Source organism: Lepisosteus platostomus, chromosome 10 (assembly GCF_059453375.1).
Source record: "Lepisosteus platostomus isolate fLepPlt1 chromosome 10, fLepPlt1.hap1, whole genome shotgun sequence".
Lineage (NCBI taxonomy): Eukaryota > Metazoa > Chordata > Actinopteri > Semionotiformes > Lepisosteidae > Lepisosteus > Lepisosteus platostomus.
The window spans coordinates 13,730,936-13,747,564 of NC_142620.1; the positions used below are offsets into that span (position 1 = coordinate 13,730,936).

Here is a 16,629-nt window from a genome sequence, read left to right on the forward strand (position 1 = left end):
ATTTTGGTCTCCATAGATTAAAGAATTATTTGTTAAACTCAGTGCTCTCGGAAGGTACTGTATCTGGACTACATTCAAAACTGTTATTTTTGCTATAAATTCAAGCAATTTGTATTTGTGTTCATAAGATTTTAAGTGACCATAAATAATTGGGACACATTCATTAAAAAGATGTTCAGAATGTAAATACAGTATCAGTATTTGTCTGCATATAACTGCATGGAATCTGCCATCCATTTTGCTCCCAAGACGCACCATCATTATTTGAAAAGGCAAGAATCTTGCAGAAATACTTTTAGGTCCTTGCCTTTTCTTGGGGTGCTTTGACTTCAGTTTTTTATTCAGCATGTGAAATGTATGCTTAGTTGCATTAAAATCGGGAGGTTGGCTTGTCAGTCTAAGATTTTCCTTTTTTTTTCCTCTTGATGAACTCCTTGGTTGGTTCAATAGTATGTTGTGGGTCATTGCCATCCAGCTGTAGAGGTATTGAGACCAATATAAACCGTTGCCAGAGTGATGGAAAGCTTAAATTGTGGGGAAAGAAAGGAAATGTAGATGCTCCAAAGAACACCACCTCATCTGTGAAGCCTGGTTGAAGTAATGTCATGAGAAGTGCCTTAAACAGTCAGTTTGAATCAGTCAGAGTCAATTAGTCAGTTTGTATTTATATTGCCAAAAAAACAAAGCATTCTCTTTATCCAGCAGCTGCACAAATGAAAAAATAAGAAGTGTAAAATAGTTTCCAGCACTGTGTCACTAGTTGGTGAAGGGAAGAACATTTCTTGATGATCTGAGGCTTCAAAGGGAAAAAAATAACCAGCTGTGGGTTTGTTTGATTTATGTGGAGTGAAATATTTTTACTTTCCTTTTCCATAACTTTTGTATGTGTTAACTTGGTCTGCTTGATTGGCTGTAGGGTTTAACAAAGTGTAGTCGTTTTCACACAGTTTGAGGAGTGCCTTACTCTGGTGGAGCAAGGTGTGTATTATAGCCTGTTTCTTGGTGAAATGTAAGTACTGGTAACATAAATGATCTACAGCTCCCCATATCTTTCTAAATTAAAAACCTTCTTTTGTTTGTTTGGAACATTTAGGTTACTGGAGTGCCAATTACCTATATATTGAATTCACATATTCTCTAGCATCTCGGGTAGGTCAGTCAATAACTCAACATTCCTACATAAAATGACCAGCAGAAGACCACCTGACTTAGATATTCTGTGCATCCCTCTTATCATTTAAGCTGCCAAGGTTTTATCTTGAAGTGTTCAGTACCATATAGTTTTTACTTTTTGTTGCTGTAAAGCTTGCAGTCAAGAAACTTTGAAGTACAGTAGCAAAAACAAAATGTGTTATATACTGTACACAACCTATACCACACATTCAAAGCAAAAAACAAAACAAAAAAATAAATTGACAGTTATTATGATGAAAGAAAATATGAAACAATCACAATAGCATAAGAATTTAAATGCTTTGCTGTGGCAAACCTGAACTGTGTGGCCTCTGTCTGTGTGCAATAATAATGATTCAAATTATTTCGGTATAAACACTTGTCTTTGTGAGGTTCCCCAATCACATAGTGAATTTCAAGAAAAGATTCAACTAAGAAGACCATTGTGCTTTCAAATCAGCTCTGGAATAAAGTGGTGTAAAGGCACAGGTCTGGAGAAGGATATACAAATAGTAACATTACCAGAAATAATAATAGTCTTTTCAGCATGGTTAAGTCAATCATCAAAAATTGGGAGGCAGCCAGATACTGCCCAGATCAAGCTTTACCTCCAAAATGAGCAGCCAGGCAATGAAGAAACTGATTAGGGATACCAGAGAGAGACCAGTGGTTAAGATGGGAGAAAATGTCTAAGGGTCAACTGTATTCTACTCATTCCACAAAGGGGGCTTGTATAGAATGAAAAAAAACATACCCTGAGAGCGGATTGGAGCAAGGTACCTGAGGGAGATTGCAAGCATGTATCAAAGGGTTCTTTGGCCAGAAATGACAATATTGGAAACATTTTATCTATACGCAAATCTTTAAATCTGATGCAAACCCAACATGGTGCATTATTTAAGAAATATCATACCTGTTTTCAAGCATGATAGTGGTAGCTTTATGTTATAATTCTACATTTCATCAGCAAGGACTGGAAAGCTTGTCAAGACTGATAGGAATGAAATTGGAGCAAAATACTAACAAGTCTTATAGACAAAATCTACTACAGACTTGTAACTAGGACAAACATTCACCTTTCAGCAGGACAGTGATCTAAGATACTGTACCAAAAGCTACACGGGACTGTTCAAAACTGACAGAAAACATTAAGAATGGACCACAAAAAAAAAAACAAGTGGCATTTCAACTGTAGTTGAGAATTGACGGCGAGAAATGGGTTAAAGTATAACTAGTTCATAGATCATGAGGAATAGCCATCGTGGCTTAGCAGCAGCATCTGACATGGCCTTACGATTGGTCATGAGTAGATCCAGTGGTTTCCTGAAATTGCAGAAATTACTATCGTTTGTTCTGAAATGACATAAATGGGAATTTCCAGAATTGTTGTATGCTTTCTTTTGCTTCCAGTTCATCAGTATTGTGTCTTTCAGGATGCTGTTCTGTAGGAGCTGCTGTCCTTCAGATGATACATTAAACTGAGTTCCTGACTCCCTGGTCATGAAAAATCTTATGCTGCTTTTCACACAATTAATGGTCTTAACTACAGTGTCCTGACTAAATTCCACTCTGGGCTTGAGCGGTCTGGCCTCCCTGGAGCTCCTTCTTAATTGGATAGATGAAATAATTTCTCACTAATATTTGTACTTCAGTGGTGAATGAAAAGTTCTATAAGAATCAAGGAATAATAATATTATGAATATACCCATGTACCTGTGTGTGTCCACATGCATACACTGCATACAATACCTTCTTTGCTCTAAAGTACTGAGCATGATGATATTTTCCTCAGTGTGCCTGTTGATAACAGTAAATCATCAGAAGTTTATTATTCCCCCAAATGGTCTATTGGAACATGGAAAATACTTCCCACAAAGGGGAGAAGTACTTGACAGTACAGCCATTCAGCCTTTTTTCAGTAAATCCAAGCCTGACAAACACATATGGCGTTTCTGCTGAGCCAGCTGTACAAGGATTTTGAAGTTGAATGTGTTTTGTGCTTATCCGATAATGAGGTCTGATACAAAATGGTCTGAAATTGTGTTTGAGGTTTAAAGTTGCCTGAGAGCTATGAACATTATATTACAATTAGTTTTAATAATTATGTAAGAATGAAAAGGCGTATAACCACATTGTAGAAGTTTGATCGCATTTTCCCCAAGCTATTGCTGCTGATCACGTGGTACAGTATATGCAAGACCTGAACAGAACTCCAGCAGGAATAAGAATAGTCCTTTAATTACAGTGGAACTTTACATGAAAACTCCTGAGGTGATTAATGGCTCTGAAAGTAACCTGCAAAGAATCGGAGTGGAAATAGATTATGAGCAATTTGTAACTTGAAGTGTTTTACATTTCTGCATACTTCCACTTATTAGGAACAGAAGATTTCAAATCTGAGGTTATGAAAGATTGTATTTGACTTGCATGCATGTTTTCAAAAATATGAAATGCTGCAAAAGTGTTGAAAATATTTGGTTATTTTAAGTGTCCAAAATGTGTCCTGGGTGTCAGCTTCTGCAATTGTAAAAGAAGCAAATGAATACCGAACTATAGTCCGATTTTAGCTATAGATCACCAGATGAGTGTTAACATGCGCCATAAAAAGATATTGATTTAACTCCCCTTGGCTTAAGACAAGCATATGTTGCCCTTTTACATTTCCAATAAAGAGGGCTGTTTAGCTGTGCTTACTGTAGTGTATTCCAAATACTTTAGATCTTTCACTGTTTATTTTTTAGTTTGCTAAATTTTGTTTTCCACTTCAGAAGAGTATGCTTATAATATCCACTCTTTCATATTACTGTAATTGAGTTAAGTTAGACTGTAAACAAAAAAAGGGAAAGAACAAAATATAGCTAAAAAGTTAACTTTAAGAATTGTTTCTGCCAGGAAGGACAAAGCTCTTATAAGCTTGGATCATATACAGATTTGCCTGAGCCTGTCACTTTTCAAGACTACAAGCTGTCATAGGATTACCAGGTGTTACTGTCCCCTTTTCATTTTCAACAGTCTTGCCAGACATTTTATGAGATCTCAACTGTCCTCTGCACTAAAAGGCTTTATGGCAGCTATTCAGCTGGATGTTGAAGAAAATAGTTTGGCTGTCACTCAGAGGCAAAGTCAAACTGTTAAAAAGAGATTGTGTTAGTGTTCCTCATATACAACAGTGACTAAATGAGTCAACTTACCTTCTGCGAGAGGCAAGGTTATTACACTGGAGAACTGATGTAACAGGTACTATACACTGGCAGGGGGTGACAGCTCTTGAATATCTGAATATAATTGGGTTTTTATATTTGCATCACAGTGGAAAAGGGAGTTTGATCTGAATGCCAACTGTTGGAAACTTAATTAATATTTTATAAGCAATGGAAAACTTGAAGATATTGACCTTGCTTACGTTATACCTATAGTTTGATTTTATGTGTTAGATAAGTGGAAGTTTACACAGATAAAATGAATCTAAAAAATTTCATACACCTTTTTTCATTTGTGAAACATTATTTCTAGGAAAACACTTCGATATTTCTGAAGTTAAAGTATTATTTGGAAGCAAACATTGAGAATAAGCTATTTTCCATCACTTCACATTGTCAGACATAAGTCTTAGAGCTTGATTTTGTACTCAAGTGAACTTTCAGAAGTGTTGTCTCAGTTTTCTGTGCAGATAAATTTGCAAAGTTATGTTACTGAATGACGAAACTATGGGAGGAGTTTGCCTGTGTATGCCATAAAATGCCAAAATCAGCACACTTGGAACAGTTGAGTAGGGTCTTAACTAAAACTACTAAGTAATAATCATTCAGTACTTCTTAAGCTTGTTTTTGTCATTAGAGTTTAACTGGTTAAAGTATATTGTCTAGTTTCTGTCATCTCTATATTTGGAGATGTTTCTACATTTTCTGTTGGTTCTCAGGGATTGTGATTGGAAGCTGTAAAAGACTATAACTGTCCTGGAGACACAACCTTATGATACAAAATGTAACAGATACAAGCAGCTACCCACCTGAACTACTTCAGATACAAGCAGGTCTTCTGGTGGTCAGATTGTGAAGTATTTTCCTTAGCATTGTCCAGGTCACTCCAGACCATGACTCTTACAAGGCATGATTTGTGCATGTGTATAGCACCATATTTTGTCTATTTTAATTTAGATTTAATTTGTAATGCTCATTTAATTATTATTTCCCCTCACTGATGGAATGTAAGTGTTTAGGCCGTTTTCTGAATGGTAATGACCCTGAAACTGTCTTCTCAGTTCTGGATTATTACATTATTTAAGGCTTATCACGGTTGCACCTGGCTAATTAACAAATGTTAAAATGTGTTACAGTTGGTGCATTTATTCATACTGTATATGTCTAGCCCGCTAAAGCCAATTAAAAAAAACATTCAAACTGTTATCCATCGTTTCCTTAATAGTAAAGTCTCCCAGTGTTTTGATTAATTGACTTTCTTGAAATAGTCCTCATTGCTGCACTGTAAATTCCAGTCTTTTCTTGCAGGCTCAGTTTTTTGTGGCCTGGTTCTTGATGATGCAACTTACCATGGGATCTATGCCAGGTTACATGAAACATACGTAAAGCAAAGCTTACAGTATATGTTGAATGTGAATTCTTCTTCCTTTAACTTGACTACTGACCTCAATGTTATTATGCTTTGTGCATTTAACTTAACCTGTACCAAACTGCACCTCAGACCAACTTTAATTTTGGTCTCTCTGTCCTTTCTCGTTACAGTAAATACTGTATTTTACCAAATGGACATGATGTATTCGAATGCCATAGACTTCCCCTTTAAGGGGAAAATGAGGAGAAGATTTAAGGTATTTTATACCACTGGCTGTGTACCTTTGCCTTTCAGCCTATTATTCTTGAATCAACTCCCTTTCTTAGTCAAGCTCTTATTTTTATATACCTGTGAAAATATTGTCAATAGATTGTGGAGAAACTGCAGAGAAATGCAGTAACATGCTTGAAAAGCCTGAGCTAGGCAGAATATCAGCATGGTGTGCATATTAAACCCAGAGACCAATGGCTTGTGACTTTGCATCTAGGAGCGGACTAGTTTGACAGTGAATCTTACATCAGGACATGTAAAGCTGTAGACAGCTTTCTCTGCAGACAAGGATTTTTGTCTCGGGGGATCCTTTACCTTGTATTGAAAACTGTTTTTATTACCTAATGTTTTTTTAATAGTTCAGAATTTTACCATATTAGCTCAATTTAGACCTTTTTACAGTGACAGTAAACACCATGTTCTATTATATGAGTGTTTTTTTTTAATTAATCATGCTATAAGCAGTCAAGCAGTCACCATTTTCTTGGAGATGGAGATGATGATGATGAAATTGTGTATTTTTTATTTTCTGTTTTTATAAGCCTTGATCCTGGCATGTATGCTGTGCATTGTAAACTGATGTTCAGTTACCAGAAAAGAACCGACTCAAAGGGTGCACTCAGCTCAGACTGCCTTTGCATACCAGCCAAGCTTAAGGTTGAGGCACAGTTCCATCTAATCTAGATTATCTGCAAAATATTTTTTGAAGTTTATCAGATACATGTGTATTTGTTTGCCAATACTACAAATTATTCCCATCAATACCAACAATGTTTCCTGCTTTAATTGTCTTCAGTTATGATTGGGTCTACTTGAGAGCTGGAGAGAGTTTAGATATTTTAAAAGGCTGTACTGTAGGTGACCTTTACAAAATTGGCATTCGCTACTTCTTTGTGCTTAAGGCTGGATGGGAGTTGAAGAGACTTTGTGAATATTCACTAAATGTTTGTTATATTTTTCAGTTTTTGTTCAAGATGTTTACAGCCATTATAAATTCCATTATAAAACACATCATGGACTTATTCCATAGAACACAATTGACTTTGTACTGTATGTTAAATTCACAATCCATACAGTAAATCCAAAAACTTAAGTACAGTATGTACTTCTGGACATACTGTATGGACGTCTTGAATTTGCACAGTTTACTCCAAACTTGTTAAACTTAAAATTATGATAGTATGTAAATTAATTCGATTTTTAAAGAAAATTGGATGAGTCAAGTGCAGAAGAATAGATAGAAAATGTAAATATTTGGTTACTATCAGGGTAACAGTCTTTTTTGCAATTAAATGCATGTGTCATTAATCTTCAGTATATTTAGATAAAATATTTTTTATTCTTTGTGTCTAGCAGTCATATTTTATTTGACTTTTAAGTAATATGATAATTCCTTGCATTTGTGTCCCATTTTTCATCCCAAATCGTGCCAAAGAACTTCACTTGCCATCTTTATCTATTATTGTAGTGCACAGCCCGCTTGTGCAGCAGCCACTGTGTTCTACATAGCAGGTCTGGTGAAGAAGTGACAAATTTCTTCACCAGACCTGCTATGTCACCAGTCAATTTAAAGGGGAAATGCAGGAAGGCCAAATTGTGTAAGGCCACCTTAGGATCTAGAGGTCACAACATATCCAAATGACAGCACCTCTTACAGCTCAGTCTGTTTGTCATCATAGAAGGGGATTGGCTTGAAAATTGTGCACCAAACAAAGCCGGTTAATCCAATAACACAATTTACAACAAAAACCCAACTTTTCTTCAGTACATCTCCCATCCCAGTACTGACTAGAGCACTGCCTTGCTTAGCTTCTGAGAAGTGACAAGATCGAGCCACAAAATGGTAATGCTGTTGTCAAGAATTGTGTATGGAAGTGGCCTTTTAGGAATCCAGCAGGGGTTCCTAAACCAATTTTAAGGGATGCAGACACTTTCAACAGTACTTTTTCGAAATGAAATAGAAAACAATTTCATATGCAGTGTATAAAAGGTTTGTATTGTCACATTATGCTGATCTAAAACACCTTCTGAAGCATTAATTCAGCTAGGGAGAAGCTTGATTAATTACCAGTAGAAGCTCTTGCTGAATTATTACAACGATTAGAATTAATTAAGATGTCTGACTCAATTCCCAGCATTCAGTCTCTTGGTCGGAAAATAATTTGAAAATGTCTGTTAGGGAAATATTTTACCTGGCTTTAAAGTGTATAACAGCCATTCACCTGTTTTCAGAAGTACCCATTGCTATCATAGCAACAACATACAATAAAAAAACAATATTCAGAGAAAAAACAACAGTGGAATCTGTACCTATTAAAGTGGACTTGATAGAGCTCAGAAACACAAAGTTTAACTTCCCAGAAGAATATTGTCTTTCAGACAGGGCTCAAGACAAGCTTACAGAATGTTCCATGTAATCAAAGTAAAAATTTAATAGATCTTTAATCACAGGAGTAGACAGAGGAATGACACTAAAGGCTGTTCCTCACAAGACTGTAATAATAGGCTGACTCGCAGGAATGCTTTTTGCATACTGATGCTTAGATGATGCAACCCAATGTTCTTCAGCTAGTTTTAAATAAAACTTTAATTTCCCTCCGTGTGACTTATGTGTACTGCTGTTGCTTCCAATGACTAAACACTAAGTACTGATCTTGCCTGAATTCTTGACTTACAGACTTACATGTTAGGTCTAAAGAGTGGCAAGAGAAGACAATCAAAGCTTTCCTATGGCACACTAAAACCAGCAGTTAGATGGGGTTGAATATTGAATGATGAGTAATGTGAGTGTACATTAAAAAGTCATCCTGTCTTAATGAACAGGACAGATTGAGGAATTTAAAATAATACAGTCAGCCAAGCGAGGAGCCTTGGTGCTGTTATACAGATATTTGACAGGGAATTGAACTTTTTACCTTTTAATGACATTTCTAAACCTGTATGCTTTTATACCTCTGTGCTTTTTATGTTTTGGTCTTTGTGGAATGGTAATTGAACAGTTTTATAAATTCTTTAAAATGAACAGGCTACATTGTTCATCAAATTATTTAATGGGTTCAAAGCACTAAATATGTTAGCCTCAGTTCTTTTTAGCAGTTCTGGCTTTTAATGTTCCAAATCACATTGGACATGTACCAAATTGTTAAGTATGCCTTCTGAATACTGTAGTTAATTGTGATTTTCATTTTTTAGATGAAATGGAAAAAAAAAACTGCTTTCTTTTAACTACGGAAATCAAAGCATTTTCCAGTCTGTAAAACTTATGGTATGACTATTGTGATGTAGTTCAAGACTTGATGAAATGATGATCCACTGTTGATGGGTTATTAATAGGTTTCTTTTTCATTCTTACTAACAGGAAAACCACAGACCATAGCCAGTATAGTGAATGCTTTTATGAATGTAATATTTTTTTCTTAAAAGGTGCCTATTTCATTATATGGTTTTAAACTAGATTTCAGGTAAGAGCAACTTGACACGTTCTTCTGGGTTCATGCTTCAAATCTTTCATCTTCTGTCTCTGAATCTTTCTTGCACTATTTTACTACATAAGTAAGGAGCTCACAGTTGCTTATTGAGTCAGTCTTATGATCTTGTGGACAGTGGAGTACTTTGCTATGTATTGGATGGATTGCAAGCAATTAGTTAACATTAATAGATTGTTAATATTTTTTGTTTCATCCACTGGCTCAACACTGTGCACCAGAAAGGGAGTAATGAACATCACACATTCTCTAAGGAGGATATTCACATCTTATTTTCTTCCCACTGCAATGTGGCCCACAGAGCCCTGGTGCCAACTGATGAAAGTACATCATTAATAAGATCATTTCTGTACTGCAGTGTCTGGTTAGGGACTCCACACCAGCAGACATATTTCAGAGCCTTCTTGAGTGTTTCATTCTTGATTGAGCCCAGACTGGGCTTGGGACAGCCAGAAGAGTGACCTCTATGCTGTAAGAATTCATCCTGTTGCCTAAGAGGGGTGGCTTTCTTTATTGCTGGAGGCAGATGGAAGCCCACATGCTAAATGAACTTTACAAAGCAAGAAGCACTCTTGATACCCCAGTATCTCAAACTAAAGTACAACCCATTGTTTTACCAAAGGGACATGTTTCTCTAAAGTTGCCTTAGTTAGAGTCTTTTCCCTCACTGGAGTAAATTGGACACACCTGCCTTGAATGAATGATTGGACTTCTGTGGTAAGGAGTTCTTATTCTATTCCTGTGACTTAACATTAGCAGCCACCTAGCGGTCCTAGGTCCAGTTCAGGCTTCTAACGTTGGCCATGATCCACTTACTAGTGACAGCTGCAGAGTCGCTGGATCCCTAGGCTTGAAGTATCAAAGCTTACTTTGTTCTTTCTTCATTTTTTAGAGCTCCCTGTAGCACCGAGACTGCCGCAGCATTTTGTTGGCATACTTTCTTTGCAAAATTATTTCTCATGCCATCAAAAGGTATTAAGTGTTAAAGTTTTTAAATGTCTAAATGAATTAAGTGAATGTTCAGAAACAGAGGACGGTGTATCTTATTGTGCTAGGAACTGGATTTCTTTACATAACTCAGTGCTGGTGCTGCTCTTAAAAATGCAGTGCAGAACACTATTCCTCAGAGGTCGTGACAAGATTTAGTTAGGTCGTGAGCTTAGTTTCATTTTAAAATGTACTGTAAGCCAATACTTAAAAAAACAAGAAGTTTATATGGACGTTACTTAACTATACTGTATATCCTTCACCTTCCAGCTGACTGATTATGTTTCTTCACCATATACTGTGTATAGGGTAGCTTTTTTGTGTGTGGTAATGTTTCTTTTTCTTACTGCACTATCTGGACCAAAACATCATCCAACTGTTTGTATGCCGATTCAATGCTCTTTCGCTGTTGTGCTTGCAGAGCCTTCATTAAAATAGATTGCAGACTGAGACCATTAAGATATGCATTGGTGTGTAAATGAACTTGCATACAGTACTGCTGCTGTTCCCTTCTGCTAATACATCCTTCTATTGTGGACCCAATCTAATCAGACATGAAGGTTACTTCATGCCTATTACCAAATATCATTGGCAGGCAAAGAAGTACTTAATTGGAACAAATGATGACTGGAAGACGTTTACTTAGCTGATAGACAGCACCACTATACCACCTGTCACAGCTGATCATTTTGCAGTTTTTCAGCGTAACTAACTGAGCAGTAATTAATGTGATTGAATATGGTGTGTTGAGTGAGAGAGGTAATAGAGTACAATATTGTCTTAAGCTAAAGTCATGTGCCTTCAAGCAAGCTGTTTCTCTCTTATGTAATGGACTAAAGCTGGAGCTAAACTGTCATACCAGGGTTGATTAATTTCTTCATCCTTATGGTAATCTTTCAATAGTCCAGTATTTCCTTTTATAGAGAGTGCCATTCAGCTCCCAGCATAGATCCCTTTAAGAATATTTTTAATACATTTGTTGTTGTTTTTTCTGATAATATGGAGAGAGAATATGCCTCTCAGCGTCATCAGTTTTCCACATTTTTAAAATTAAGTTAGACCATTTAGTTTCGCTATGACATTTTCTCTCCTATGTTTTACAGACCTGTTTTACCTCACTCCAGGAGAATGTAATTTTAATGACAGCAGTATATTTACTACTATAGTATATACGTTTTTAAATGTAGCACTATTTTTGTCATAGTGCAGGTGTACTGTAGGTGCATAAGCTCTGTCAATGTCAGGATTCAATCATACAGTGTGCTCTCAGGAACCTCCCAGCTCCAAGCCTCTTCAGACAGTGATGAATTCTGCAGTGCAAGAGGACCAGGACTCTCACTGCAGCACTCCCACTCTCAGATCTATTCAGTCAGTTCTAGGGAACAACATAATCTTGCAACAGGCTTAGTGGTCCCTGCTACATCAGCATGGTACAGTGTGATATATGTTCATATGTCATTCCATGCTAATGTACTTTTATGATTACAAAGAAAGTAAGTTTAGTATATGGAAAAGCCTGTGATTGCAAGATGAAACAGAAGGTCCTTGAGAGATCAATGGAAAATGCTGTTGAAAGGGCTACATTCCCAGGTAATTAAAGCCTGCTATGAGGACAAATCTATTCTAATTCAAATAAAGTCTCATTTATTGGCTAAATGAATATGGAATCTATAATACAGTATGCTCCCTGAAGTATCCACTTCTGAAAACTGAGATACTTGTTTCCTGTGACGTATATAGGTTCTGGCACAGGACATGTAAACATAAAGACTTTATAGCTAGAGATCATAGACTATATATATCCAAAATGTTTCAGCTTGGATCAGTGTTCTGAATATAGAGCTGCACATTTTTTGGAAATCTGTTGGTTGTTACAAACACTGGATGTGGTATATTGTTAAATATTGGCCATTTTGTGAATTTAGAGATCTGGAAAGTAGTCATCATTTCAGATTATTAATGGAGTGTTTTGAAGGATGTCAGCTTTTTTTGTTGTTGTCTCTGATTGTATCAAGTAACTTTTTTTCTGACCTTGTTTTTTATTACAATGAGTTTGAATCAGAACCTTGGAAAGTTTTTGTAAAGTATATAAAATTATCTCAAACGAGCTGATCACTTAATTCATTATTTCAATGAAAGTCTCAGTGATAAGAAAAGTGATGGAATATTTAAATTCAAGTGATGTCAATTCAAGCCATTACTATCTGCAGGTAAAAGCCTGTATTTGTCAAATCAAGCACATTGATTATTATTATAGGTACTTTGAAGTGCTTATTGTTTACATCAATCTAATGTCTGACTGATACTCCTAAACCATTAACTTTGTCATCATAGTTGGCCTAAGAATTGAAACACATCAAATAGAACCAAGAGATGGAAGATGCAAAAGATAAACTTTAAAGCAGCTTCTTGAAAGGGAAAGGAGAACAAAGGAAGCTGAAATTAGGACAGTTTAGAAGGCTTTTCATGACCAGAAAGGCTATAAGCACTGAGGATCTCAGTATAGGAATACATTGTGAGAAACTGTAAATTTTAAGGATCTTTTGGATTAAAAAAATGTACCAATTTACTACGTAAAGTACACATCAGCTGAAATTCTGTTTGAGCCTTGTTTTGCTATGGCTTTTTGACATACAATGCGGTTTATTTCAGCAGCCTTGATTTTCAAGGCGTTTCTGCTTTTGCAGTTCCACCAATACGTATAACTTTGTGTAGGGCAAAAATAATAGTTTAGCTATAACTATAAGGTCTTTTTCATGGGAAAATGGATACTAGGAGATAGGCTCATACGTTAAATCACCCCCACATGTCCTTTTTGAAATTATGTTTGTCAGTGTTGCTATTGTAAAACTAATCTCTGTGCAAGTAACCTTTATGTTGATACTTGTATAATAGATAACAAATATTTTTCTTATTACTTTCTATTCATTCTACCAGCATACAGTGGTTTCTGGCATTGGCTACAAATGTAAAAACCAATTGTGTTACTGCTGTCACTTCTGCATTTTGATGACTTGCGTTACTGACTGGATAGTATTCTAAGCTTAAAGAATATAATGTTCACAGGACTCTTGCAACACCCGGCCTGCTGTCCAGAATTAAGGATTGAGGAGTGGAGGGGCATTTGATTTTAAAGGAGGACTGTAGAACATCGGTATCTGAGAGGATGTAATAAGAGCAAGGTTACAGTAAAGTAACAATGCCATATACCTCTTCTTGCTGGGAATAACTGATCTAATTTCTTTTTATTGTTTTCTACCTTTATAGAAAAAAGCACTTTAAAGGCCTTGTGTCAGTGGCAGTACTTGTTATTTTGTCAAATTTGTGCTATTAGGGTAGTGCCTAAGTATCTTTTTTTACGTGTAGTGTTTACAGCTTTTTCTCCATAAATTGAAGGTAGTTTGAGACTGTCTTTTAAAGTGTTAGCAGGGCTAGAAGGCCTAGAAGAGAGAGAGGGCCTTTATTATCCCCAAGGGGCAATTTGTTTTAGCAGATAATTTAAAGACAACACACAAAGAAACAATACACATATAAATGCACAAAAGAAAAATCTGTTAAGTAAGGTTAATACCACGGGTGTAACTGAGAACTTAAACCTGTTTGTTTTTAAATTGGGACATCTGTGTCCATGTTCTGAGGGGAGTAATCAGAAATCAACAAAGGGTGTGATGGGTCCTCTAGAATGGAATTTGTTTTACACAAACCTTATAGCTGACAGATGTGAGATAGGGCTGAAAGATACAGTAAGCGTCAATTACTGCTGCATCTGACATAGTCTGATATACAATACTCCCCAGTTTGTTCTTATTCCTCGATTCAGATTCCCAGAACAGCAAATCGGGTTAAGCAGATTCAATAGAAGATTAGTAAAACAGTAAGACATTATCAATCTTAAAATGTTTAATCTTCCTTAAGAAAAATAGCCATAATCTTCTGCAAGGCCAAACTAAATTTTAAGATGACATGGTTTAAAAGACGATAGATGCTAAAGTGTCTTTATTAGTAAAAATCAGTCTACTCCAGCTGGCTGTACAACACACTTGTGGCTTCATTACAGCCTAATGAAAAGTGTAAGTTGTTTTTCTGGCCACTGTAAAGTTATCCATTGTTATGTTTTCTCTGTTTCCTGAAGTGAACTGCGTAATGGAGGAAACGTGTCATTCCTGTTTTTGACTTCTAGTTTTGATTTTTAAAGCATGTGTGAGGGGACTTTTATAAATGTGCACATATAATTAGGGTGGAAATGACTGCTCATTCTTGTGCATACTAGTCTCCCTAAAACTAGTGTGGAAAACCAAGATACACTAAATAAAAATGAAAGAAAACAGTGGAAACAGTGAAACTATTTTGTGACTTGTAACAAAGAGCCTGTAGTGCCCTCATGTTGAGAAATGGATCATTGACTTCATGCATTCATTACATCACAGGAGTGTGAAACCAAGGACTGACAAGTAAACCTGTTCCTTTACTTTTAGGGACACAAAATCACTGGGTTGAATATGGTTTATTTTAGTACTGATATGACCAAATATATGCCAGAATTTTTTCCAGTGTCCCAATACATTGGAGAGCACTGAATATATAGAAATGCTTCAATACTTTGCATATGGCTGCTGTCTAGATACAACCTCTGTATGTGCAAAAAAGGTGTCTACCAGACTACCTGTGCAGCTGAATTATATATACAGTAGACAGTATATGCACATTTGGTTTATGAAAGCACATAAAAGCTTTTAAAAAACGATAGATTATTAGTTTGTTTTATTAACCAATTACCAATTACTTACTGTATTCAGAATCTCACTCTTAATTTTGAATTCCTTTTCCTGTTTCTTTGCATGGCTCAAAACATGTGCAAGGGGCAATGCAATACATTTTTAATGCTGCCATTATCATTCCCAGCTAGGGAATTAGAGAAGAAACGACCTTGGAACATATTTATTTATTCCCCCTTTTCTTCTTTTTTTCCCAGTGACAAATAAGAAGCCCTCTCAGGTCTCCATTACCAAGGTCAAACAATTTGAAGGCTCATCATCTTTTGTGAGAAGATCACAGTGGACAATTGATCAGCTGAGACAGGTGAATGGCATCGACCCAAATCGAGTGAGTCTCACTTTTTTCCTTCTTCTCTGTTCACTTTTAGGATTGATCTACACCTGCTGCTGTTTCAACTCTCGGCTCTGGAATACTATTGAACTTGTTTTGTGTGGTGTGCGAGGATCTGCCAGTCACATCAGACAAAGAACAATGTTAACGTAGCTTTTACAGAGCATGTGCCCCCAAGCAAGTTCTCATATTTTCCTTTAGCATGAATGACTTCCCCCATGTTGACATTCAGCATGGTATTAAAAATGTTGACTAGTCTGTTCTTCAGTCTTTTGTACTTTGTAGCAGTTAAGCACTGCCAAATATCATGTAAGATTCCCTGCGTAGGTCATAGCTTTATAGAAGGTGTTGACTAAGATGGCTTGTAAGGATGTTAATTATACAAGGGATTTTCATCATATGCTTTGTGCAAGACAAGACAGCGGGCGTTTCTTTATTTATTTAAGAGAAAGATGAAAAAGTCTGGTGGTTTCATATGATTTTCTTTTAATTCCCTTAGGACTGTGCGGAATTTGATTTGGTATTTGACAATACCTTTGACCAGTGGGTTGCTGGCTCTGCTGGAGAGAAATGCACATTCGTTCAAATCCTCCATCACACTTGTCAGCGGCATATTGCAGACAGGAAGCCTGAGTTTATTAACTGTCAGTCCAAGTTACTTGGAGGTAAGGAGACAGATGTGTGCTTCTTTTCAAACCCTGAGCATGTGATCCTCATAGCTGTGATACCTTCCATGCTTTTAAACCGAATGCTACCAAGCTTGATCTTGCAGAGTTATCATTTACCAAACATTTCCTTGAAATAAAGATTTTTTCCAAGTGCACCTGAGCTACTGTAAATAATGTGACTTCAGCTCTGTCAATGACCTTTCTTCCTCTGTTTGCTCTGCTGTTGCTTCCTTTGCCAGAGTTTGTGATGATTATAAAGTTTCTTATACAAACAGAGCAGATTTTTATAAAGAATTCATTCATGAATTCATGAATGGTTTAAAATTATGCAGAGTGTTTTTCTTATGCAAGCATTCAACATATGTTCA

At 36.2% G+C, this 16,629-nt stretch overlaps 1 protein-coding gene across 8 annotated transcripts in view; it reads left to right on the plus strand.

Annotated features, from left to right (window-relative positions):
* Positions 1-16,629, plus strand: part of stxbp6 (syntaxin binding protein 6 (amisyn)) — a 109,462-nt gene that overhangs the window by 64,092 nt on the left and 28,741 nt on the right. For all 8 annotated transcript variants that reach the window (XM_088648328.1, XM_088648335.1, XM_088648334.1 and 5 more), the window contains exons 3-4: positions 15,460-15,590; positions 16,093-16,258. In XM_088648328.1, coding sequence (XP_088504454.1) covers positions 15,460-15,590; positions 16,093-16,258 — 297 coding nt within the window. The remainder of the gene's footprint in view (positions 1-15,459; positions 15,591-16,092; positions 16,259-16,629) is intronic.